General features: G+C 44.6%; 1 protein-coding gene across 1 annotated transcript; it reads left to right on the top strand.

Annotated features, from left to right (window-relative positions):
- The first annotated feature begins 2,601 nt into the window (after positions 1-2,601).
- Bnip3 (BCL2 interacting protein 3) lies at positions 2,602-22,866 on the top strand. Its single transcript, XM_059265053.1, has 6 exons — positions 2,602-2,751; positions 13,214-13,361; positions 13,988-14,069; positions 19,516-19,622; positions 19,696-19,845; positions 21,889-22,866. The coding sequence occupies exons 1-6, from the start codon at positions 2,721-2,723 to the stop codon at positions 21,932-21,934; spliced, it is 564 nt and encodes a 187-aa protein (XP_059121036.1). The 5' UTR covers positions 2,602-2,720; the 3' UTR covers positions 21,935-22,866.
- Positions 22,867-26,501: the final 3,635 nt, after the last annotated feature.

Consider the following 26,501-nt stretch of genomic DNA (forward strand, 5'->3'; position numbering starts at 1 on the left):
CTAATTCACAGAGATCCACCTGCCTCTGCCTCTAGAGTGCTGGGATTAAAGGTGTGCTCCAGTAAAACAACTGGCTGCTTTGACAATTTCTGTTTGTTTGTTTTGTTTTTGTTTGTTTTTTCGAGACAGGGTTTCTCTGTGTAGCTTTGCACCTTTCCTGAAACTTGCTTTGTAGACCAGGCTGGCCTCGAACTCACAGAGATCCACCTGGCTCTGCCTCCTGAGTGCTGGGATTAAAGGTGTGTGACACCACCGCCCGGATGCTTTGACAATTTTTATTGAAGGGTCTGAAGAGGTGGAAACCCCTTCCCCTTGAAAAACAAATGTCTACAACACTCAGGAGGCAGAGGCAGGTGGAACTCTGTGAGTTTGAGGTCAGCCTGGTCTACATAGTGAGTTCCAAGACAGCTAGGGCTACGTAGAGAGAGACCTTGTCTTAATTAATTAATTGATTAGTTGATATATTTCATGTAATACAATAAAATATACAAATTCATAGAGACAGAAAGATTAGATGTTATCTCAAGATAGAGAAGAAAGGAATATAGAGCAATGATTTACTAAGTACAGAGTCTCTGGTTTGTGTGATGGAAAAACCCCACAAATGGACAGTAGTATCAGGACATAATATCATGAATGTAATAAATCAATATAATTAATGTAATTAATGAATATCATAACTATAATTATTGAATGAATACTGCAAATGTAAGCAATGAATACCACAAATGTAATTAATAATCATGAGTGTAATTAAAAGAATAAATTATAAAAAAAACAAAACAAAAAGAAAACAAAGTTGGGAAAGACAAAGAGGCTAGACATAATATCTTCAAGAGAGTTTCTGCTACCTAGAACAGACCTTAGGAAATTATGAACCTTATTCATTAAATATACCTAAGTCATTAAAAAAAATGATAAACATGTCTACTTATAACATTCCTAAACCCTTCTAATCCACGTTTTTCTATTTTCTTTTTTTAGTATACTGTGTAGAGAATTTCCAGGCCATTTTCGTTTTCCCTTTGTTATTCAGGCACACATAACTATGCAACTGGGGATTGAACCCAGGGCCTTGGGCATGCAAGACATGGTGAGTCTATTGCCAAGCAGCACCAGGGCAGCTCTTGTTTCTTTCTTGCATGGTGTGGTAGTATGCCTGTATTCCTAGCACTTCCGAGGTTGAGACAAAGCGGTTTGGTGCTGGAGCTCAGTAGTGGAGAGTGTGTTTAGTACCTGGAAGGCCCTAGGCTGGGTCTCCAGCAGTGTAAGAAAGAAAAATTTCGGTTGAGAGTGGTGAAGCTGTCTGTAACCCCAACACCTGGGGGGATGGGGCACAAGGATGGAAAGTTTAAGACTAGCCTAGGTTACACAGTGAATCTGTCTGAAAACACATCCAACAAGGTCCGGTGACATAGCTCAGGGGCAGTGTACTTGCCTAGCATGTGCTAGGCCCTGAGTATAATCTCAGCACTCCAAACAAAACAAAAGAAGTCAGAGATGCACAGCTGTAATCCCAGAACTGGGAGGTGGAAGCAGGAATTCAAGGCTAGCTTTTGATACACAGACATTTCAAGACCAGCCTCCATTATGACACCCTGTCTGGAAAAGAAAAACCACCGAAGAAGTTGCTTCTTGTGACCCCACCCACTGCTGTTAACACAGCTTCTTTTAAGATTCACACTTCCCTTCTCTATCCCAGAACTGTATCGAGAGGAAATTCCAACCTCCAAGAACAGAGGATTGACTGGATAGGGTACAGGGACAGTGCAGAATCCATCTCAACACTGTCCCTCCAACGGTCTCTCCAATTCTGTTCCCGTCCAAAAATGCTGTTCTTCCCCGCCTGCAGACTGCAGCTTGCCATGGCACCCCACAACTCGCCATCGTCGCTGCAGCAGAATGCTGGCAATTTTTTTTTTTTTTTTTTTGCTTTGCTTTATTTTAGACAGCTTCACACTGTGCAGCCCAACCTGGCCTCGAACCAGGGCTTGGACTCCAGGCATACACAACCACTCCAGGATTGGGGGCGTTTCTTAAAAGAAATGGTATCTGTAAGCGTGCACTGAGACAGCGAGACCACCGTGTGCTCCCGTCGCTGGCGCCCGCAGGTTCGGGAGCTAGGGGCACAGAGTGGGTCAACCGCGGGCAGCAGGGGTAGGCTCCACACCTACGCCGGCCGCACCAGAGCCTGGCGGTTCGTTCTCCACGCCACGCCTACCTCAGGGCCCGCCCAGGCCATGTCCACTTTAGCCCGGCTTCAGGCCCCTCCCCTAGCGCCTCTGCAATGCACGCACCTCGGAGTCCCAACGCTCGGGCATCAGGCCGAGCGCCCCAAGCCTCTCCCCTACCCGCGCAAGTCTTCGTCCCAATTGCTCGAGCCTCAGGCCCCGCCCCCAGCCCCCTCGGTTCCGCAGCTTAAAAACAGCCGCCCTCCAGCGCACTCCGGCCTCAGGCCCCGCCCCTTCCCCACCCAGGCTCCGCCCTGCGCACGCGCCGCACGTGCCGCACGCGCCCCGCGTTCCTCCTCCACCTGCAAGCCCCGCCCCCCAGCCAATGGGCGCCGCCGCCGCGTGCGTCCCGCCCCGCCCCGCCCCTTGTCCCTCAGCCCCGCGTCGCCTGGCCTCAGAGCTGAGCAGGCTGCGGGTGGCCGTCGTATCTCTCGGTGACCGCCGCTGAGGCCTGCCGCAGTTGGGCTCGGGCTCTTTTGCCGAGCCACCATGTCGCAGAGCGGGGAGGAGAACCTGCAGGGTGAGGCTGTGGGCCGAGGGGGACCGCGGGGGCGGCAGGGTCGCGGGCCGGGGTGCGGTGCTTAGAGGCCGCGATGCTGTGAGGTGCGGCCGGGGCTGGGCGATGAGCCTCGGTGCATCTTACAGACAGTCCCTTTACAGTCAGGCCGGGCCGAATCTTTCGTGGTCTGTTGTTCACACTGTCAGTCAGTGTCTTTGCAGTCTCTTTAGGTCAGGCAAGCCTCGAACTCCCTGCGATCCTCTTTCTTCAGCTTCCTGAGTCAAGCTCACATTACAGGCCTTCCGCTTCCCCCACGCCTGGTTCAACATTGTTTAAGGGAGCCAGAGGTTTCAGGGTGAATTTTCAGTGTCTTGATTGAACTCATTAGTATTTATGGTCATAGTGCCTCTCACTTTTCCTACTTGGTACTGGCTATGGAACCAGGTCTGGATGTGCGAGGTAAGAGCTCAACCACCGAGCAACACTACCAGTTTTCATTTTATGCTTTAAGACATAGTGGCTTTGAACTTGGAACCCTCCTGCCTCAGCGTCTGGAGTAGCTGGGATGAACAGTTCGGCCCCACCACCCCATCTTTATCCCTGGCTTGCTTTGTCATCTCTTCCTAGTGGAAGAGGAGGATCTAAGGCTTCAGACCACTCTTATCTCTTAGAGTTAAAAGATTGTTATCTTGCCAGGCAGTGGTGTGATGGGGCACACCTTTAATCCCAGCACTCAGGAGGCAGAGGCACGCGGATCTCTGAGTTTGAGGCCAGCCTGGTTTACAGAGCGAGAGTTCCAGGACAGCCCCGGCTATACGGAGAAACCTGGAGGCGGGCGGGGGTGGGGGTGGGAGGACACGACACGACACGACACGACACGACAGAGTGTGGAAGAGCTACAAACAACACAAAAGTGGGGTAACATGCTTATAATTCTGCTCAGTAGGCTCACTGTAAGCAATGAAGTGATTTGTAGGTTTAGAAGATGGAAGCTAGGCTGGGTGTGGTGAGAGTCTAAAATCCCATTATAGGGAGGGTGAATCTTAGTCTTGACAAGTTCAAGGTTAGGCTGGACTACACAGCAATACCCTGTCTCACAAACAAACAACAAAAAGGCTCTCTTGGCACCCAGCCTTTACCAGACTAATAGCACTGAGCAGACAGCTGTTAGTTTTGCAAGGCCACCTTGAGTGGTATGTGCCATCATACATTTCGGAGAGCCACCTGGTGGGTCTGAGTTAAGAGCTCAGCCTTAATCCTAAGGACCCAAGAACTGGAGGAGGATCCTGTTGACCTTTGTATTCTCTGAAGCAAGAGTTCACTAAGTAAAATGAGCATGTAAATAAACATGAGAGAGCCATCTAAACCTTTAAAGTGAGTACTTTAACATTTTTTTCTAAGGCAGGGTCTCACTATTCCTGAACTGCCAGAACTCTGCCTCCCTAGTGCTGGGATTAAAGGCATGTGCTACCATACTTAACTTCATGTGAAGATTTTTTTTTTCTTTTATTTTCGAGACATGGTTTGTGTAGCTCTGGGTGTCTGAGAACTTGTTGTGTAGACGAGGCTGTGTCAGAGATCTACCTGCCTCTGTCTACTGGAGTGCTGGAATCAAATCATACAACACCATGCTAGGTTGTGTTAAGAATTTTTAAAAAGCTTTTATTAAGACTTAGTGATCTGCATTTATTACTCTAAATAAGATTTTAGTACACCAGTTTAACCAGCCTAATACATTCTAGAATCTGTATTTTAAAACTACAATCACATTAGAAAAAAATCTTGTAATTCAGGTTCTACTCCTTAATGTCCAACAGTTGCAGTTTCTCCTTTGATAGACTGTCTTTTCTCTTAAAAATGAGATCAAGGGATGTTTTATAATATTTGCTGTAAAGTCATGTTTGTAGTTAGTGAGATTTTATTTCTAACACTGTTACTTAGGTTTCATCTCTGGAAGTTTCTGGGTACTCCTGAGAGGTCTCAGTTACCTTCTAATTCCTTGACATACACTTTAGACTGCTGAGTCATTGGCAAATCGAGGCTGTCATTTGTCATTTCAGGGGTTAAGATGATTTTTGTTTTTCTGCTTTGCTTATTCTATAAAAAGATGGTTACCGTGTGGAAACTCACGCTAAGGATTTGGGCCATTGTTTGGGGTGTACGTGCAGCCCGGCACTGGCTCACTGTCTAGCCCGGGGTAGGAGGGGTCATTTGAGTCACATGGCGTATCTCAGCTGCCCTATGAAATGTGAATCCCAGCTTGGAGTCTGAGCTCCTCTGCCTGCCTGTTCTGCTCACTCTTGTTTACTTCTGAGGCTGAGAGCTGTGGAAGCCTTGTTGGTAGGTGGGACAGCAAATATTCCCCTTAGCAACCTCTGGGACTAGTTTTTCTGAAGGTGTTACCCACAAAATGGATTGATTCTGTTCCTTTTAACTTCTGGTCCATCTTATTGAAAGGTGTTTAAAAGCAGGGCTGACTTTTTCTTCTTTGTATGACTTTTGGCATGCAGGAGGGGACATAAGCTTCGTGATACTTCTGTGCTTTATTTGCTACCTCTCCCTGAAAGGCCCACTATATAGACTCTGTAACGTCTTCACTCAGCTGCCCTGTCTGCAACTGGTTCTGATAAATGCTTCTGTGATTACAGGCAGACTCAGGCAGGGTTGTATGACGAGAAAAACATTAGACTGAAGAGGTTCCTCCTAGGCTCTATATGAATTCACCCCTGCAAATAGTCATCCTGAGATCCAGAGGTTAAGTGAAAACAGGGATGACTACTTGAATTAAGGATATGCCACAGATTGCTCAGTACCAGAGGGATACCTGAGGGCACCTGACTCAGGATGCATTAGACAGGCACTGCCTGGCAATAGGCAGAGAGACAAGTTCACTAGTTAGTCTTAGAAGCCAGTAGCTTAACCGGACATGATGCAAGCCTGTAATCCCAGCATTGGGAGATGGAAGGAGGAAGATCAGGAGTTTAAAGCCAGCCTGGCTACATGAAGCATGGTAAATAAAACAAGTGTGTGTGACAGAAAAGGAAGCCAGTAGCCTGGATTGTCTACCAGGCAGATTCTGTTCAGAATTATTTGCCAGCCAAGTCTCTTGTTCCCCTCCTAAGTCAAGTGTTGAGACAGCAAAAGTCACTTCTGGAGAAGACCTGTGTGATTTGGGAGCATTGCTTCTCTCAGACTTGGTGCTCCCTTGCTTGGCTTTCTTGGAATGCTATAGTACTTGCATCATTCTCCTCTGGCATTATATTTCTGTTTCGAGGTTGTGTGCCTGCCTGCCTGCTCCTCTCTGAGGACCTCTAGCTCTGGTTGGATGCTGTCTCTGCTCGAGCTTGTCAGCATATTTGCTTGAATCTCTAACTCTGTTTTCAAGTTGGGCTCAGTTTATGGAAAACCATGGATTGACAATCTACAATTTTGCCTTGGGATATAGAGGGTAGTACACAGAGGGGATTCCCTTCCCTGGATTGTCATTATATAAGCAGCCTGGAAGGCAGGCGGGTAGAGCAGCCCTGTAATTTCAGTACTCTAGTGGCTGACTAAGGTAGAGATAGCCTTTTTATTTAAAAAAATTTTTTTGAGATGGTCTTGTATCCCAGGCTGGCCTTGAACTTAGTAAGGAGCCAAGGGTAACTTTAAACTTTTATTCTTCACTCCACTTCTAGAGCACTTGGATTGCAGGCACATGCCAATACACCATTTATGTGGTGCCATAAAGCGACAGCTGTAAGTAAGCATGCTCTTCAAATACTCTAGTCAGTTACACTCAAGGAGGATCCTAACTTGGATGGCTGACCTAGTTTCACTTCTGACCAAAAGCAGTTAGGAGAGGAAGGGTTAATTTGGCTTACTTTCCATTATTGAGGAAGTCGAGGGACCAGCTCAGTGAAGCTAGTTACATCATATCCACAGTCAGGAGTGGAGAGGATTTGAGTGCACCCATGTTGCCTGCTTGCTAGTTTTCTATTTGGCTTTCTCTGACTTTTGAACTGTTCAGGACCCCTTGACTAGGGGCTGGATTGTCTTATATCAATTAAGACAATTAAGTGTTCCCTGGATAGACCCATAGGGCAACCTGATCTAAATAATTCCTCAGTTAGGCTCACTTCCTATGAGGTTGGCAAGATAACTCAGCAGGTAAAGGTACTTGCTGCCAAACCTGTTGATCTGAGTTTGGTCCCTAGAAACCCACATAGTAGAAGGAAAGAACCAATTCCTGCAAGTTCAAATAAAATACTTTAAAAGGCCCTCTCCTCAGTTTCTTAAGTTGTGTTAGGTTGACAAATTAAAACCAACCAACACAGTGGCCAGCCTGGTTTATATAGTGAGATTCTGTCTCCAAAACCAAATGAGGGATTAGCGAGATTATAGCAGTTAAGAAGAGCACTTGTTCACAGCCGCCAATAACTTCAGTTCCAGGGGAGCTGATGCACTCTTCCAGCTTCCTTGAGCACCAGGTACATACATGGTGCACTAACATACGTGCAGGCAAACCACTCGTACACATAGAGTAAGAGCACTTTCTGCTTCTTAGGGAACTTGAGTTCACCTCCCAGCGGCTCTCAGTGCAGGGAGATGTCAGTTGTACTTGCCTTGTGTCTTGTTGGTGTGGTTCAGAGAGGGGGAGAGGGGTGGAAAATGGAGATGAGGGCTTTGGGCCAGCAGCACTGCTCTTTCTGTGTTGACTGAGCAAGTTGTTTGTTAAAAGCAATCCTGGCCGGGCGGTGGTGGCGCACGCCTTTAATCCCAGCACTCGGGAGGCAGAGGCAGGCGGAACTCAGTGAGTTGGAGGTCAGCCTGGGCTACAGAGCAAGTTCTAGGACAGGCTCCAAAGCTACAGAGAAACCTTGTCTCAAAAAACCAAAAATGTTGTTAAGAAGCAATCCTGTGCTCTTTTCCTTTTAAAAACTCTTTAAATTTTATTTATTTATTTATTTTCTTGCTTATATAGTCCAGGCTGGCCTTAAACTTGCCCTCAACTTCCAAGTGTTCTATTAGTATTATAGGTGCATACCCAACCTTTCCTGTTTAAAAAGATGGATGAATAACTGCAGGGTGTATGTAAATGAATAGAGTCTTCTCTGTTTTCCAGGACTTACACTTCCTATCCAGTCACAGGTTAATGATAAAACTCATTCCTTAGTAAATCATTCCTGGAGATGGAGCTTTTGGACCCAAGGCTTTTGCAGCAGATCATTCTAAATGGGATTTTTTTTTCCCCCTCGAGGGTGCTGGGCCTCCTGGTGATTTTTGAAAGCACTGGAAGACATGAATCTGTCTCTTTGACAGTCATCCAGTGCTACCAGTGTGAGGACAGCAGGACCAGTATTCTGCTGCACTGTGATGAGCCCAAGTGAAGGGTCTCGTGCGGGGAACTGGCTTCCTCACAGACAGCAAAGGACTGGAGCTTGGGCTTGCTAGTTCCCACAACTGTGACACAACTGTGAGAAATGACTCCTGTATAAGTCTCCACGGAGTACTGTTACAATAGTGTAGATCAGGACAGAGACAGGTGCTCCCTGCATTGTCAGTTACCCCTTGTGCAGTACTACACACACATCTGGCTGTTGGCTCAGTTCCTGACACAAGCTCCTAAACTTGTGGGATTTCCTGAGTATCTGGTTTTTGTTGTTTTTTTGTTTTTGTTTTTGTTTTTGTTTTTTTGGTTTTTCAAGACAGAGTTTCTCTGTGTAGCTTTGCGCCTTTTCCTGGAACTCACTTGGTAGCCCAGGCTGGCCTCGAACTCACAGAGATCCTCCTGGCTCTGCCTCCCGAGTGCTGGGATTAAAGGCGTGCGCCACCACTGCCCGGCCTGGTTTTTGTTTTTATATTTGGAGACAGGTCTTCCATTATGCACCAGCCTGGCCTGAACTCCTGGTACACCCAGTGCTGAGACTGACATGAAACAAATCTCTTAGCTAGGGGGAATTTATTTGATCCTGTTACTCAGGTCCATTTTGTAAGGAGCCCCTAAGATTATGCTAATGAGATGACTTACTGGGGACCCAGAATAGCTAGCCTCAGGCTACAGTTTGGTCACTAATAAGTTATCAGAGGGTGGAAATTTAGGGCCACCAGGGAGGGAGGGAGCTGGAGGATGGGCTGTTAAAAATATAAGAAACTGCCACTACAGCCCAGCTTTGAGCCAGAATGTTCATGGAGCTTTGGAGTTGGTAACAGGAAGGTGGTGTTCCCTGCCCTGTGTGTGTGCTTCATCTGGCTGCTTCTGAACTGTATCACAAACTAAGCAACATGTTTTCTTGGGTTCTGAGCTCTAGCAAAGTATTAAATCTGAGGGGTGTGTAGGGATCCTGAATGAGTCTTTTAGTTTTTGTTTTTTAAATTTGTAATTGACTGAGCAGCAGTGTGGATAGCCTGTACTCTACTTGTGACTGGTGTCTGATATGCGGCATCCTTGTGGGTTTCAGCCTTTAATTTATGGGATTGGATACTAATTTTAGGAGATACTGTCGAAATCCTTGGACTCCTGATTGAAAAAGTCTACATTTGCCATCAGGGGTTGGTACCGGGAAGAAGATAACACAACCTCAAACATTTATGTTAGATACTAGAAAAGGTTTGGATAACATTAAGCTTCGTCAAATAAATTGGGACAGGCTCAGATTCTGAATACTAGATTGACCTAAACAGTGTAGACTAGGTTTAGGAGTTTACACTGTAGTCCAGGATGGCTTTGAACTCAGAGTAACATTCTTGCCTTAGTGACTCAGAACTGCAGGGGTTCTAGGTATGAGCCACTATCCTTGGCTTCTGAGTGTCATCAGTCAGTGAAGGGAGGAAGGCCAGCAAAAGACATTAGAAAGTCTGGAATTGGAATGTGGGGATTTGCAGATCTCAGAGGGCACTGGGGCCTCTGCCTGTGTGCAGCTGCTGAGAGGCTCTGGACTCTGCCCTTCTGAGTTGGTGTTGTGCTTCATGTGGGCTAAACCTGCTTCTGCACGAGGCAATCTGAGAGGCTAATGAGGAAAATTGTGTTTATTTTCAGGTTTGGGTTGTATGATTTGTTAGCTTACTGAGAGGCTGTTAATGGTATAAACTATAAATCCAGTTTATTTCTGGGCCTTTGATTATTTTTTTTTTTTCCTGATTGATGTGATATATTCTGCAACAAGTACACAGGCCAGGTTTCTGAGTGTTAAAACACCTCTTTTTGGTGTTCTGGAAAGTTGTATAGCTGTTCTTGCTCCCAGAGCACATGTATGTGTGTTTTGCTTTTGAGACTCACTGTGTACCTTTGGCTGGCCTGGAACTGGCTGGCCTCAAACTTGCAACAGTTCTGCTTCTTTCTCCTGAATTCTGGGATTGCAGGTATGCCCATCATGCCTGGCTTTTTAGGGGGGGGGGTTTGTTGGTTTTAGAGGTCACGTGTAGCACAGGGCGCAGGCTTCCTTAAACTGGTAGCTGAAGGTGGCCCTGAACTCTTAAGTCCTATCTTTTTTGGATTATATGTGTGTGACACCATGCATAATTCCTTTTTCTTTTTGGAGATGTGTATGTGGGGTGATTTAGAAACAAAGTCTCAATGTAGATGAAGCTGGCCTTGAACTTGAAGTGACTCTTGCCTTTTCCCTTCCTCCCTTTTGGTATTGGAGATTGAAATTAGGGCCTCTTACAAGCTCTACTTCCCCAACTCAGTGAGTTGAAGTGGTTCCATTCCCTCCCTCCCTCCCTCCCTCCCTCCCTCCCTCCCTCCCTCCCTCCCTCCCTCCCTCCCTTTCTCCCATTGGTGTGTGTGTGTGTGTGTGTGTGTGTGAGAGAGAGAGAGAGAGAGAGAGACAGAGACAGAGACAGAGACAGAGACAGAGACTGAGACTGAGTTTCTCTGTGTAACAGTAGTAGACCAGGCTGGCTTTAAACTCACAGAGATCCTCCTGCCTCTATTATCTGAGTGCTGGGATTAAAGGTGTGCCCCACCACTGCCTGGCCCATTTTTTGTTTTTCTAAGGTAGGGACTGTATATAGTTCTGGCTATCCTTGAACTTGATGGGTAGACTAGGCTGGCCTCAAACAGATCCTCCTATCTCTGCCTCCCGAGTGTTAGAATTAAAGTCATGGACCACCATGCCCAGCCTACCTCTTATCTATTAAATGATTTTCTTTTTTGTTATTGCCTTGTGTGCATGCATGTGTTCATGCAACAGGCACCTTTACCCACTGAGCCATTTTAATGGCTCAACAAAAGATTTTCTATAAACAAATGGACTTGTGAATCAAAATAGAGAAATCAGCCTGGGCCCAGAATGAGGCCTGCACTTAAACATACACTCAGATTCTGCCAAAGAAAGCACCAGGGGCCAGCAAGATAGAAGGGGCCTGCTGTCAAGCCTGACAACCTGAGTTCAATCCCCAGGGCCCAAATGATAGAATGTTGCAGGTTGTTCTCTGACCTCCATTTGTATACTGTGCACAGGTGCCCACATATCTATACACAAACACTGAGTAAATAGAAAGAAAGCAAGCACTATAGGGTGGGAAGCACAGACAGTCTGCAATAAAAGACGCCCCTGTTGCCAAACATAGCATTCAAATCCAGGAGCATGAAAGTCAGACCAGTAATCAAGTGTTGGCACAGTGTGAAGTAGCACAAACTCATGCTGTGATTACGTGCTGGTTCAACTGCATCAGAAAGTAGTTTGCTAGCATTAATCTATTAAAACACTACATTTCACCCAGTAACCCCATTCATTAGATACATAGTAAAAATGACTATACAGACAGTTACAGGTGGGAGTGTGTGTGTGTGTGTGTGCACACACACACACACACACACACACACACACACGTGCGTGCGCGCACACACCCCCAATTTATTTATTTTTTTAAAGATATATGGTGATATTTTATTTGTGCTGAAATGTGATTTTATTTGTATGTTAATAAATAAAATTGCCTGGGGATCAGAGCTAAGAATAAGCCATTTAGCAGTGGTGGTGGCACACACCCTTTAATCCAATCACATGGCAGGCAGAGTCTCTGTGTGTTCAAGGACACAGCCAAGCGGTGACCCGAACCATAGAGACCTGGAGGTCTGTATAGACACGCAGTGACGAGAAAATCAAGTGGTTGGCTTTAGAACCAATGAGAAGGCAGAACAGAAAGGCAAAAAAAAGACAGGACACAGGAAGAAGGGCTCTCTCTCAGGGGAAGGACAGCAGCGAGTGGAATGGTAAGATAAGGTGGTCTTAGCTCTTGGCTACTGCTCTGGGCTTTTAACTCTTTATTTGGCTCTGTGTTTCTTATTTAATAAGACTGTTTAGAATTACATCTACAAAGATAGGATCTGTGTAGCACAAACTGATCTCAAACTTGGCAGTCCTGCCTTAGCCTTGCTGAATATTTAAATGTGTACCACCATGTCCTGCTGAAAAATATGCACACGCACACACACAAACATTGTCAGTACTGGGCCTTCCTTATGATTTCAAGGCAAGTACACTGTTACTGAGCTACAGCACTAGCCCTTGTTTTTTTATGGCGAGACAGGGTTTCTCTGTGTAGCTTTGGAGCCTTGCCTTATCTCGCTTTATAGACCAGGCTGGCTTCAAACTCACAGAGATCCGCCTGGCTCTGCCACCCGAGTGCTGGGGTTAAAGGTGTGTGCCACCACTGCCTGGCTTAAAATATTTTTTATAGCAGCCCAACTGGAAGCAAGCCACTGATGTAACAGTACAAAGTGTTCTTTTATTTTTGTGGTGTTGGAGAACCAAACTGTACCCCTGGACTTCATATTTAATGTGTGTTATGCTGTACTTCTATAGTGTAAAAGATTTGTGTAAGTGAATACTTGAAAGGTAGATCCCTCTAGTGAGTGAAATGTGACCAGAAATTAACTATTCTGTTTCAAAACTCACTAATCTGATTTCTGGTATAAATGCAGACCAACAGCCATAAATGTGAATTTCACAGAGCCTCAGGGCCATATGACCCTGGAATGTGAAAACAGTTTAAGTCTTTGGTAAGCCATGTTGACCCATGACTGTAACCCAGCTCACAGAAGGGGCCAGACTTCCAGTTCTTTGCCAGCCTAAACAAGACCCCCATCTTGGTCCCTGGTAAAGCAACAGGTTTGTAGAATACCTGCATGGAATAAAGGAATGTCAAGATACAGTGCAGTGTCTCAGCCTCAGGAACCTTGCCTACTGGACCTAAGGAGACCAGCAGACCAGAAATGCAAGTGTCTTAAGTGGGATTAAAGTAGGGCCTAGAGTGATGGCTCATCATGTGCCACCTTTGGGATTTCCTGGGAATGTGAGTGGGCAATGCATGCTCGTTCTCTCACTCACTCTCTCTCTCTCCCTTTTTTTTTTTTTTTTCTTTCTTTCTTGTTTTGGAAACAAGGTCTTACTATGTAGTCCTGGCTGGCCTTGAACTCAGAGTATCTGGACTAAGGTATACATCATCAAGTCCCATGAGTAGGCAGATTTCTAACTGCTCTTTTTGTTGTCTTCAGGTTCCTGGGTAGAACTGCACTTCAGCAATGGGAATGGGAGCAGTGTTCCAGCCTCCGTCTCTATTTATAATGGTGACATGGAAAAAATACTGCTGGATGCCCAGCATGAATCTGGAAGAAGTAGTTCCAAGAGTTCTCACTGTGACAGGTAGGTTTTCTGGATGTCTCTTACAGTGTTGATGTTCCTAGCAGATGAATAATCACAGTTGTGCATGCTTTTGTGGGTTGGCCTCCAGGTCTAAGGCCACATTTGGGAATAACTCCAGCAGCAGTTCTGGTACAAGAAACCCTGGAGTCTGCTGGGAGGGAGTGATCTGGGGCTCAGTCTGGAGGGAACATATTAAACCTAGGGACAAATAACAAAGTCCATTAATATTACCCCCCCCCCCCCTTGAATCTGTTCACTGTGAATACTGACTCTGAGTAGTTTCCTTCATGCCCCCCAGCTGCTTGTTTCCTAGGTAGCACTACTAGGGCTTGAATCCAAGGTGTGTGGCTGAGAGTCAGTGATCGAAGGTCAGATGCTTCTGAGGGCTATGCAATAGATCATGCAGAAGGGTGGAGCTTCCCTCAGAACTGTCTAGGTGGTTCCTGTATGCTCATTTGAAAAGACTGAGGAATTGTTTGGCCTGGTCTGGTGTTAGGCAGAAGGGAAGAGGCATGCTATTGAGGGCCCTCTCCATCCCCTTTATTGAGGCATTAGCCCTGCTTGGAATTTATGCTTTTTATGACAGAATTAACATGCTGCTCTGTTTTGTCCATTTCCTAATCAAGCCCACCTCGCTCCCAGACACCACAAGATACCAACAGAGCTGAAATAGACACCCACAGCTTTGGAGAGAAAAACAGCACTCTGGTAAGCCATAGATAGGAGGATGCTATAAGGTTTAGCACATCATCAGTCTGGTGACTTTTGCATAATATCTCTCTCTCTCTCTCTCTCTCTCTCTCTCTCTCTCTCTCTCTCTCTCACACACACACACACACACACACACATACACACACACACACACATACACACACCCCACTACCTTTGCTCCCCCTTAGTTTTTGAGAAAGGGTCTCTCATTGAACACGGAGTTCACCAATTTGGTTAGACAAGCTGGCGAGTGAGCCCTAGTGATACTCCTGCCTCTGCCTCCCAGGGCTGAGATTACAGAACTGTTCCACTGTGCCTGTCATTTTACAGGAGTGTTGGGGATCTCTGTTTTTCAAGTTTTTATTTATGCATATATGTGTGTCTGTGTGAGAGAATGCTACATATATGCAGGTGTCCAAGGAGTCCAGAAGAGGATATTAGGTCCTCTGAACATGAAGTTATTGACAGTTATAAGCTGCCTGGTGTGGGTGGTGGGAACCAAATTCAAGACCTATGCATGAACAGCAGCATTTTGTTGTTGTTGTTGTTTTTTGAGACAGGGTTTCTTTGTGTAGTTTTGGTGCCTGTCCTGGTTCTCGCTCTGTAGACCAGGCTGGCCTCGAACTCACAGAGATCCGCCTGGCTCTGCCTCCCAAGTGCTGGGGCTAAAGGCGTGCACCACCACTGTCCAGCTTTAATAGAGTTTTTAAACAATTATTTTAAATTGTGTGTGTCTATGTCTGTATGGTATGTGCGCATGACTGCAGGTGTCCAGAAGCCAAAGGTATTGGATCCCCTGGAACTGGAATTATGGGCAGGAGTCAGCCATCTGGTTGGGTGCTGGGAACCGAATTTGGGTCCTCTGGAAGACCAGCAAGTACTCTTAACCACTGGGCCATCTTCCTAGCCCTACACAGCTTATATTTTTAAAACCGTCTTTTAAAAATTAGTTAATTTGGGGCTGGAGAGATGGCTCAGAGGTTAAGAGCACTGACTGCTCTTCCAGAGGTCCTGAGTTCAATTCCCGGCAACCACATGGTGGCTCACAACCACCCGCAATTAGATCTGGTGCCCTCTTCTGGCCTGCAAAGACACATGCAGGCAGAACACTGTATACATAATAAATAAAATAAATCTTAAAAAAAAAAAAATTAGTTAATTTATTGGGAAATCCACTTTGCTAGTGCTGAACTAGTTATAGGTGTGTACAGCTACACTTGGCTTTTGTAGCTTTTGTAGTGAGTGTGGGACTAGAACCTGGGACCTTGTGCATGCTGGGCAAGCATTCTGCAAACTGAGCTACATCCCAGTCTATGAGCTCACTTTTCTAATATTAACAGAAACTTAATGAGCTTTATATACGATGTCCTTAGCATTATTGTAGATAGAGCCTGTCTTAGTCAGTGTTCTGTTTTCGTGAAGAGACACCATGATCACAGTAACTTTTTATAAAAGACAGCATTTAATTTGGGCTTGCTTATAGTTTCAGAGGTTTAGTCCATTCTCATGGCAGGAAGCATGCAGACATGGTGCTGCAGAAGAAGCTGAAAGTTCTACATCTGGATCTGTAAGCAGCAGGAAGAGGGAGAACTATGGGTCTGGCCTGGGCTTTTGAAACCCACACCCACACCTCATGACGCACTTCCTCCAACAAGACCACACCTACTCCAACAAGACCACCTCTCCTAATCCCTCCCAAATAGTAGCATTCCTTGATGACTAGGCATTCAAACATGAGCCTGTGGGGGGCCATTCTTAATTAAACCACCACACAGCCTCAGAGTGAGACATGTAGATGGATTATTGCTTAAGCTGACTGTTCTTACCCATACCATTTCTATGTAGTAGTTTGAGGCAGTGGAATCTTGCTCATTTTTATCTGGTAGTGCATAATGTTTAATATGGTGAAGATGAATAACATCTGTAATAGTTCAGCAGCTCTCTTAGGAAGCAAGGTCTCTACTAAAAGCATTCTTTCCTCCTGTGCCGATTTTTACCAGTATCCCATCACCAGAAACCGACTGTCTTTACCTCTAGCCTAGGCTTTCTTCAGGGAACTCTGTTTGGCCCCAGTCTGGGATCCAAAGGCTTTTGGAACTCACTCAACCTAATATACACTTGAGTGCATGTCCACTTTTGGAGCAGTCATATTTTTAAATTTTTGTATTATTTTAAATACCTTCTACCACTACTTAAGTACTCAGTTCAGAATTTTAAACATGCAAGAGAAAATTTTTTATTATCTCCTGTTTTGAAGACCATCTTAATTAGTATTTTGTGCTGTTACATAATTTTTAAAATGTAGCTGAAATTGTAGTCTGCTTTTTCTCAAAAGCATCTTTTAAACTAGCTTGTTATAATATTCCACTTACTTAGCCACACCTATTTGTTTCATTTTAGAATGTTCTCATTTTCTTCTGCTAGAATAGGTTCTGGTGTTATCTAGGTCCTCATGACAATACAACAATGTTTCTAGTATTCTGAGGTGGGGTCTTTCCTACTCTATAGCTTAGGCTGTACTTCAACTTCCTCCCGGCCTAGCACTCCCAAGTGCAGAGACAGAAAGGCACGTGCCACTGAACCCTGTTGATGTGGTGTTGGGAATGGAACACCCAGGACTCTTTGTACATGTAGGCAGGTGCTTACCATGTTGCTAACTTAGCTACATCTCCAGTCCCTAAACCTACTACATTAGCAGATTGAGTAGGACTTGGACAAAGTGGGCATGTCCATAAAGGACAGCTTGTGTGAGACAAGACTAGGTAACTGTACACTGGGGGAAAGGGAATAATCAGATATTGTAGCATCTTTTGGATACTGGATATGAATTGATGTTGATTCCAGGAGACCCCAAGAAACACTGTGCTAGTTAAAGTAGGTGTTTATGGTGGCAATTAGTGGATTGTTGGCTGAAGTCTGACTCAGTAGGTCCAGTGGTACCTGAGCTCATCCCGTGGTTATTTCCCAGTCCCAGAATGTTTACTTGGGATAGATATATTTAGAAGTTGGCAGAATTGTGTTTTTTTAAAGTTTTATTTATTTAATTAATTATTGGGGTTTTCCCTGCATATATGCCTCCATGAGTGTGTCAGATCCCCTGGAACTGGAGTTACCGTTGTGAACTCTTGGCAGAATTCTTACATTGGTTCCCTGACTTGTGGAGTGAGGGCTGTTATTGTTGGAAGACTAAATGAAGGCCTTTCAAGTTGCCTCTGCCAGGGAAAATAGTGAATCAGAAGTGGACAGCTGCAACATTACAACCCCTTTCTGAGACAACCCTGAAAGACAACACCAGAGAAGGGAAATCTTCACAGTGGGCAAAATCTTTGGGCAGTATACATGGTCATACATTTTGTTTCGAAAGAGAAACGACCATTCACTGAATTCATAGGCTGTAGCCAATGGATTGGCTGGATGGTCAGGAGTTTAGAAAGAACATTACTTGAAAATTGGTGAGAAGGACATCTCACCAATTACAGATTTCTCCAGATGGGAAAAGGATGTGAAAATACTTATGTTCCATGTAAATGCTCATTGAAAGGTGACTTTAGCTGAAGAGGAGTTCAGTAATCAAGTAGATAGGATGACCCGACCCATTCTATGGAGAGTCAGTCTCTTTCCAGAGCCATTCCTGTCATTACCCAGTGGGCCCATGAACAAAGTGGCCAATGTGGCAGGGATGGCAGTTATGTGTGGGCTCGGCAACATGAATTGCCACTCACCAAGGCTGACTGGCTACAGCTTCTGCTGAGTGCCAGATCTGCCAACAGCAGAGACCAACACTGAGCCCTAGACATGGATGGCACTGTCAGAGATCTAGTGGCAGGTTGACTACATGAACCATTTTCTCAATGGAAAGGACAACACTTTGTCCTTGGAGTAGATTTTTATTCTAGTCATAGATTTGCCTTTCTTCTTGCACATAATGCTTCTACCAAAACCACCATCAGTGGACTTACAGAATGCTTATCCACTGTATTCTACACAGCATTGCTTCTGACCAAAAAATTCACTTCACAGCCAGACAACTGTGACAGTAGGCCCATGATCATGGAATCCACTGGCATTACCATGTTCCCCACCATCTGAAGCAGCTGGCCTGATAGATGGATTAACCTTCTGTAGACACAGGGCCAATTAGGTTTCAGCAGCCTGGAGGGCATGCAAGGTTCTCCAGAAGGTGGTATACCCTTTAAATCAGTGCCCAGTATGTGGTACAGTTTCTTCTATAACCGGGATCCATGGATCCAAAAATCAAGGGGTGGAAAAAAGAGTAGTTCCACCCATGATTACTCCTAGGGAATTTTTTTTCTTCTTGTTCTGTGACCTTAAGTTCTGCTGGTCTAGAATTTTTTTGGGTGATGGTGGTGGGCGGTTCTGCCAGGAGACACAGCAAACATTCCATTGAACTGGAAGCTCATTTTGTGATCCCCTTAAGCCAAGAAAGGCAAAATTCCAAGGCTAATAAAGGAATAAAAGTGTTGGGAAGGGTGATTGATCCAGATTAGCAGGGGGAAATTGGATTGCTTCTCCACAGTGGAGGTAAGAAACATGTCTAGGATGCAGGGGATCCTTTAGAGCTACCATGTCCTGAGCCCTAGTGGGGGCTCACTGAAGTCAGTGGGAAACTACAGCAGTTTAATCTAGGCAGGATGACAAAGGGCACAGACTCTTCAGGAATGAAAGTATGCCCCCCCCCCCCAAAAGAACCAAGATTCCCTGACATACTTGCTGAAGGTGGAGGAAATACAGAATGGGTAGTAGAGGAAGGTAGTTCTAAATTTCAGCTGCTAAGGCCATGTGACCAGTTGTAGAAATGAGGACTATAATTGACATGAATGTTTCTGTCATATTTTGTTAAAAATGTGTTTGCAGATATTTGTGTTTCCTTTACTTGATTTAGTTATCATACAATGTAAGTTAAGAGAATGTCAGTGGTTATCATATTTTAGTTTGAGATACTAAGAATGTCCCTCAAAGGACATTACTGCCTAAATGTCTAAATTTATAATGCATTTGCAGTTGTACATGGGATAGTTAATACCATGTTAGGTGTAGTTATGGCCTGGTTATTGGTTTTCATTTGGAAATTAAGCATGGCATAAGGAGATAGGATTGTGTGTTAAGTTGAAAGGGGTGAAATTGTGATGACTATTCTTGGTTGTCAACTTGACAAATCTAGAATTAACTAAAACCCAAATGACTGGGCATAGCTGGGAGGGATTTTTTTCTTAATTAAATCATTGGAAGTTGCAAGACCCACTTTGAAGTTGGAAGATAAACCTTTCAACTAGATCTTTGAGTTGGGAAGATCCACCTTTAATCTGGACCACACCTTTTCCTGGCAGTCTATAGAAAGGCCTCAACAAGGACATAAGAGACTATGGGTACTCCCTGGTGTGAATGTGGGAAGCTCACTTGTTTTGTTAATACTTTTCCTTAGTCTGAGGAAGATTATATCGAGAGAAGAAGAGAAGTTGAAAGCATCTTGAAGAAAAACTCAGATTGGATATGGGATTGGTCAAGTCGGCCAGAAAATATTCCCCCCAAGTAAGTGTTTTCAGTATCATGGGCTCTTCCCTTGACAAGAGGACATATTGATTAGTAGTTTCTTTCCCCCCAGGGAGTTCCTTTTTAAACACCCGAAGCGCACAACTACTCTCAGCATGAGGAACACAAGCGTTATGAAGAAGGGAGGCATTTTCTCTGCAGACTTTCTGAAGGTTTTTCTTCCATCTCTGTTGCTGTCTCACTTGCTGGCCATTGGATTGGGGTAAGTGATGCTTCTGTGAGTGCTAGCAGGGTAGGCCTTGGCAATTGTAGACCCCAGAATAGATGTTCTCATTGGTTATTGAGGGAGGGAGGGAGGGAGGGAGGGAGGGAGGGAGGGAGGGAGGGAGGGAGAGAGAGAGAGAGAGAGAGAGAGAGAGAGAGAGAGAGAGAGAGAGAGAGAGAGAAGATATGAGAGATGAGAGATATATAGATATGTCTTTCTTGTGCCACCTCTATAGTGGGTGGATGGTTCTGTTGAATTCTTAGCAATAGTGGAATAATAAATAAGGCCTCCAGGCTTTCTGCTTTTGTATCAAGTTTAGACTAAAATAGACCAGGGAATAGAGCTGTGGATTCTCTAGATGAGACCAGTGCTGAAGAGCCAGAGCAGGCTACCAAGAGGACACTAGGGACTGGGACAAATGGATTCTCAGTTGGCCTTACAAGGGTGAGATTAGGTTTCATTCTTCTGTGTCTACCTCCTGAATGCTGGGATTATGGGCATGTGCCACCACACTCAATTTATATGGCCCTGGGGTTAAACTCAGGGCTTCATAGATGGTGGCTAAGCACTCTGCCAAGTGAACTACATCCCCAGCCCTTACTTTCTTTAGGCCTACTGCTACCCTCTCCTCTATCCACGTGGAGATGATTTCACAAGACCATATATAAAGACAGTGTGGTATGGCTTTGAGTTATCGGAATGGCCTGGATGGCACTGTGGGCTTCTGGCCTCTGGTTAGTTGGGGATATGTTTTGGGTTGAAGGCTCTGTTGTCTGCTTATTCTTTTCCCCCTAAAGGCTGTTTGTGTGGTTTATGACACCTGGTCTGTTTCATGTTTGATCTGTTGGGATTTTGTGGGTCTCAGGTACATCCAATTCCAGTCCTCACTGCCCTTAACTCCTGTACTGCAGACTCACAGATGTATGGACCCTCCTGTAAAATGGCTTCCTGGGTGCCAGAGGCTCCTGAGCTTCCTGGGCTGGAACCCTACCTGCCTTCATCCCTTCCCCATGTGTAGTTCTGTCCTGGTACTTGGTCTCATGGTCAGGTGCATCCAATCACCTGGAACTTTTCTCAGAACTAACAAGTAGTAGAGTTCAGTGGCACTTGGGAGGCAGAGGCAGGGATCTCTGAATTCCAGGCCCGCCAGGGTTACTCACTGAGACCTTGTCTCAAAAAACCAAAACAGAACAGAACCAGCAAGGTGTGTGGATAGGGTCTAGGAATCTATATGTTCAGTACCCAAGCTGAGTTTCTCTTCAGGAAATCATTTCTGCATCCAGCTCCTACCTACTGTCTCTGTCCTGCATCCTCCCCAGTCTTAGAGCTTGATGGTGCCGCCCTACCCAAGATCTCTTAGCAACTTTCAGTCTTTTGAGATGAAAGCTACCCTCCTTAGTTCTAGATAGCTCACTGCCCACAGAATTATTTCTCCCAACTCCACACAGACCTGGCCAGCTGGAATTCTTCTGTCTCCTTTCCTAGACTTTCACTCCCCTCTACTTGACTGGGGAAGGGAGGCTTCATTACTGATTCCTTGGTTGGGCTTTGATGTTAGTAGTGATGAACTAACTGGATGTGAAGCCGCCTCTCTTGGGGTGCAGCTGTGTAGCTCATTTTGCACACTGAAGGAACTGCGAAGCTCCATAGTGATAGCATTTGTCATTGTTTTGTACTTTGTGTGTGTGTGTGTGTGTGTGTGTGTGTGGGCGGGGCAGTCCTGGGGTTTAAACCTGTTAAGGCCCTTATAGGTACTTTGTCATTGAGTTTCAATCCCTGCTGTTATTAGTTTCTTCTTCTTTTTGTACTTTCAGTCTTTTGTGCCATTAGAATATAATTGAAAAAAAAATTAAATTTTAATTTAAGAAAAATTAGACCAATATGAAATACATATTTGATGACTAAAACACTTGATAAAGATTACAGATAATCATACTTTATTAAGTATGAGGTGGCTAGTTCCCTTCTGCAAGCTGTAATCACAGTGACCTGCCCTGAGAATTGTGAGACCTGATTGACTGCCATTCCTTTTCTGTCTAGGATCTACATTGGAAGGCGTCTGACAACGTCCACTAGCACCTTTTGATGAAGAACTGGAGCTGACTTTTGTTCACACAGTGAGGATTCATGTCTGAGCTGTGACAGATAACTGAAGAACTAGCATGATCCTTGGGTGTCTGCACTACGTGTGTGTATTTGTTCTGTAAATGCAGTGTTCCTGATTTAGTTAGACAGAATAGACTAATATCATGACCTATAATTATACCTATGGGATCAATTAATAAGCATGTCAGACTGATACCTATTGTAGCATTTATTAGTAAATTTTCTTTGAATATTAGATATAAATAGTATAAATAATTTTAATATAGTAGCAATGGTGTATTTAAAAATGATCTATAATCGTAATCCAGTTAAGACACTTTACACTTCAAAAGAATGAGTGATATTAAAATCATTAAAGGGTTTGTCCCAAAGGAATATTGTGGCCTTATAATCCTATTACATAGTAGAAAATACAAATGTAGTTAATTAAACAGGTGTGTCTGTAAAGACCTCTTACTATGTGAATTAAACAGCCAGGCGAAGCTAAAATTATCCACAAACCCCACTGTGCAGCCTCATTGTCTGCCATCACCGTCTTGGGTTGTCAGTTTTGTTGCTGGCACCTTCACCACTCTGCTGCATTTAATCCCATTGTTTGTAGTTAAATTTTGTGTGCTTTTAAAATCAGCTGTATTGTAAGCAAATCTGTCTTACTTTAAAAGACTGGAAATGAAAAGAAAACACATCTTTGCCAAATCCTTTGGAGATTACTGGATTTGCATATGGGTTAATCAGTATCCAGAGCTTCTGTTAATCCAGGCATATTGTCAGTCTTCCTCTTTTCCATAGCATGTTTTTGAAAGGCTGCCTCCTGGACATGCTGTATATATCCATATATAAAAAAACATGTACTTGTTTCATTGTCCCACACTTAACTCAGGTGAGTTCAATAAAAGTAACATTTTAACAGTCTTTTGTTTATATTTAAATGATTACTGGAAATAGCTTTCATTTGGAGAAAGATAGTGGGATGGTATCTTTTTTTGAAATCGTATTACTGTGTAGCTCTGGATGACCTGGAACTCAGAGATCTGCCTGCCTCTGCTTCCCAAGTACTAGAATTAAAGGCAAGCAGCATCACACTTGGCTCCTGAATATTTTATTTTTATTTAAATGGTACACTAGCATATGAGTGCAGTGCCCTTTGAGGCCAGAAAAGGGCACTGAATTCCCCTGGAGCTGGAGTTGGTTGTGAGTCACCCTATAGGGGTGCTGGAAACTGAACCATCTCTCCTGCGGCACCCTCCTACTGCCTCCCTCCCCCCCCCCCCCCTTTTAACCCATAATTGCAAAAGGGCAGTTTTCTCATGCTTCAGCCTTCAGGCAGAATGACAGAAATATATTTCCAAATGGCTTTAGTGGAAAGATTTTCTTTTCTTTTTTCTTTGCGATAGGAACTCTTTATATAGACCAGGCTGGTCTTGAACTCAAGAGAACTCTGCCTTCTGAGTGCTGGGATTAGTGGTGTGAGCTACCTTGCCCTGCATGCCTTTATGCTTCTAGTCTAGGTATGTATGTTTGTTTTGTGAGACAGTTACTAAGTAATCTAGATTGGCCTGGGGCTCTAGAATCATTCTGCCTCTGGGATCACAGGCTTGTCCCACCACAACCAGCCTGCTTATATAAAAAAAATGACTGCCTAGGGGATTGAGAGCTGGCTCAGTGGTTGAGAGCACTGGCTGCTCTTCCTGAGAACCTGGGCTTCATTTCCAGCACCCACATGGGTGGTTCATAACCATGTATAACTCCAGTCCTAGGTCTGATGCTCCTCTTTGAGCCTTTGCAGGCACCAGACACAGAAGTCTTACACAGATATGTATGCAGGCAAAACACTCATACATCTAAATATAACTACTACTGTTCAGTTACTGAATAACAAATTTGAAATGTAGCAAAATCCAGTCGTGTTGACTCGAGAAAAACTGCTTTGGCCACTAATTAATGCGGTTGATGATGCAGAACTATACTGACCCGTAGGTTTGAGCTAACATAGTGTAGAATGTAACATGGCAGAAATGCAGATGGTTACAACTGTGGAGAAGACCTGGGGCAGTACCCTAAAAACCCAGGGCAGGCTGGAGGGATGTTCAGTAGTTAAGAGCACTTGTGTAGAACTCTAGCTAGGAGATCTGACATCTTGGATCTTCATGCATGTGGTATATTTCAAAGATCTGGAAAGAAAAAAAAAAAAAAACAACAACAAAAACCCCATCAAGAAGCCAACATAAGCACTTTGTTTTGAATTGCTAGAACTTTCCCCTGAAGACCTTAAGAATTGCAAAATAAGCTCATGCCTCCCTCTAATTCCAGCACTTGTGAGCTGAGGCAGAAGGACCACAACATTGAGGCCAGTCTGGCGTAGTAGGCCTTTTTGGAACACCAGACCCCAAATTATGACACAGAGACGTATTAGTTATGAATGCTTAGCTTTATTTTATGCTTGTCCCACTAGCTCTTATGACTTAATTTAACCTGTTTCTCTTCATCTATGTTTTGCCTCCGGGCTTTTGACCTTTCCTCTTCTATGTCCAACTTTCCTGCTTCCTCCATGTCTGGCTGGCTGGTGGCTGGCTCTCCCTCTCTCCTTTGAGCCTAGATTCCCCCTACTTATTCTCTCTGCCAGCTCCGTCTATGCTTCTACTGTCTAGCTATTGGCCATTCAGCTCTTTATTAGACTAGTCAGATACCTTAGGCAAGGTGAAACAGCAACACATCTTCACATAGTTAAACAAATGCAGCACAAACAAATGCAACACACCTTTACATAGTTAATATTCTCTTATGGTCTGGTCTACATAGAAAAGTGCTATTAAACAGGTTCAAAATAAATAAGCACAAGAATATGAACATATTTAAGCTTCTAAGGTACCTGTGTAGGATGAAGAGGCTGGTTCACAAAGCCATGGCACAAGGAGCATGCTGCTAAGATAGAAGGAACTGATTGATTCCTGGGACATAGCAAATAGAACATGACAAGTTTAAAGGGTGCTGAAGATGAAGGTTTGATCTAGGAAATCTGATAGTTCTAAAGCTCTAAAGCAGGTCTACTCTGTAGTTTCTGATGGGTGTGTATGTTCCCTCCCTAGAACTCTGGAGAAGTTGGTGGCTAGGACAAGGACAAAGTGATGTAGCCTAGTTCCTGGGTCCATCCAGATCTAATGCAGGCAGCTGCTACTTTTCTATCGGGCACTTTCTCTTAGACCCCAGGCTCTATACTGGGAAGAAGCCAAACTGCCCAGTGGACAGGCCTCCCTGTAAGTCAAAGGTTGGGAAGCTTGCTGGCCAGCTCACCCTGCTGCCACATTCTGACAGTCTTCTAGCTCCAGCTAATGCCACCTGGAGTTGAGCCCACAGTACTGCTCAACCCAAAAGAAATACTCATCTTGAGAAAAGAGCTGAAGACAGTGGAGCACGCTTCCTCATTTGTGTAAAAATCTGAGATGAATAAGCCAGAAGTCAATGGGAGGTGATGGTCATAGGAGGCGGTGAGTGGTGGGTGGAGTGGGCGGATAGGAAGGAGTAGGAGGGGGAAGGGCAGACATAAGTACACAAGGGCACTTCACTAAATTACAAGTGAATCACAAAAGCATGCTGTCGGAGGAGCTGGGAGACAAGCAGGAGCCCAGTAGCTGGCAAGTAGTGTCTGGACTAGATCCTACAAGGACATCATAGTAAACAGGTGTTTTCTTGCCTGAGTAAAGTTTGCACTGTGAAACTAGGTTGTGTATATTAATACTGAGGAAGAAAGTAAGTTAAGGCACCTCGGACACAGTGACACTAAACCGTAGGTCCTACATTTAGTGTCATACTCTAATGAGAAAAGCCTGGCTCACTGAGGAAGTCAATAATTAGAGGAAGATAAGTCTGGAACTTGCCAAAAAGGAAGAGCTCAGATAGGAGACACTAAAGTTGGAGACACCTGTGTGCCCATCATGAAGGGTCCCAGCTGGCCATGTGAGTTGTGAGGTCATGATCACATATGCTTTTTTGCCCACAGCATAAAGCAGGTGCCCTTCAATCCATACATGTTTGACCAGGTAGCATTCTTCCTAACAGAATTCCAAGTTAACACAAAAGGAAGGGATGATGGGAATGGAAAATTACCATTAGGCAAAATACAGAACTGCTGACTTACCAATGGAAAACAGTGTTAGCCTGCGAAAGCAAGAAGAGATGTTCTGGGGCCAGCAGGATGGTTTAGGGGATAAAGGTGCTTGCTGCTAAGCCTGATGAGTCCTAGCCCTGGACCTGTGAGAACAGATTCCTACAAGTTGGTCTCTGACCTCCAGACATGTACCCAGCTCCTGTCAGTTTTTTAAAAAAAGATGGTCTCATCTTTTTCCCAATTGTTCCACAAAACAAGTAAATAGTGCCCTTTACTCACAGTGGTCCTGGGCTGGTAGCATCAGAGCATTTCTGGAAGTGTAGATTCTGAGATACATGCCCTCTGGTCAGAGCTGTGGCCTTGACTGCTGTGGAGAGAATGGAGAAGTTCTGTGAAGTGACAGGTGGAACTACTCTTACCTAAAACTGGGATGTCTAAAAAT

This window comes from Peromyscus eremicus, chromosome 1 (genome assembly GCF_949786415.1).
Source record: "Peromyscus eremicus chromosome 1, PerEre_H2_v1, whole genome shotgun sequence".
Lineage (NCBI taxonomy): Eukaryota > Metazoa > Chordata > Mammalia > Rodentia > Cricetidae > Peromyscus > Peromyscus eremicus.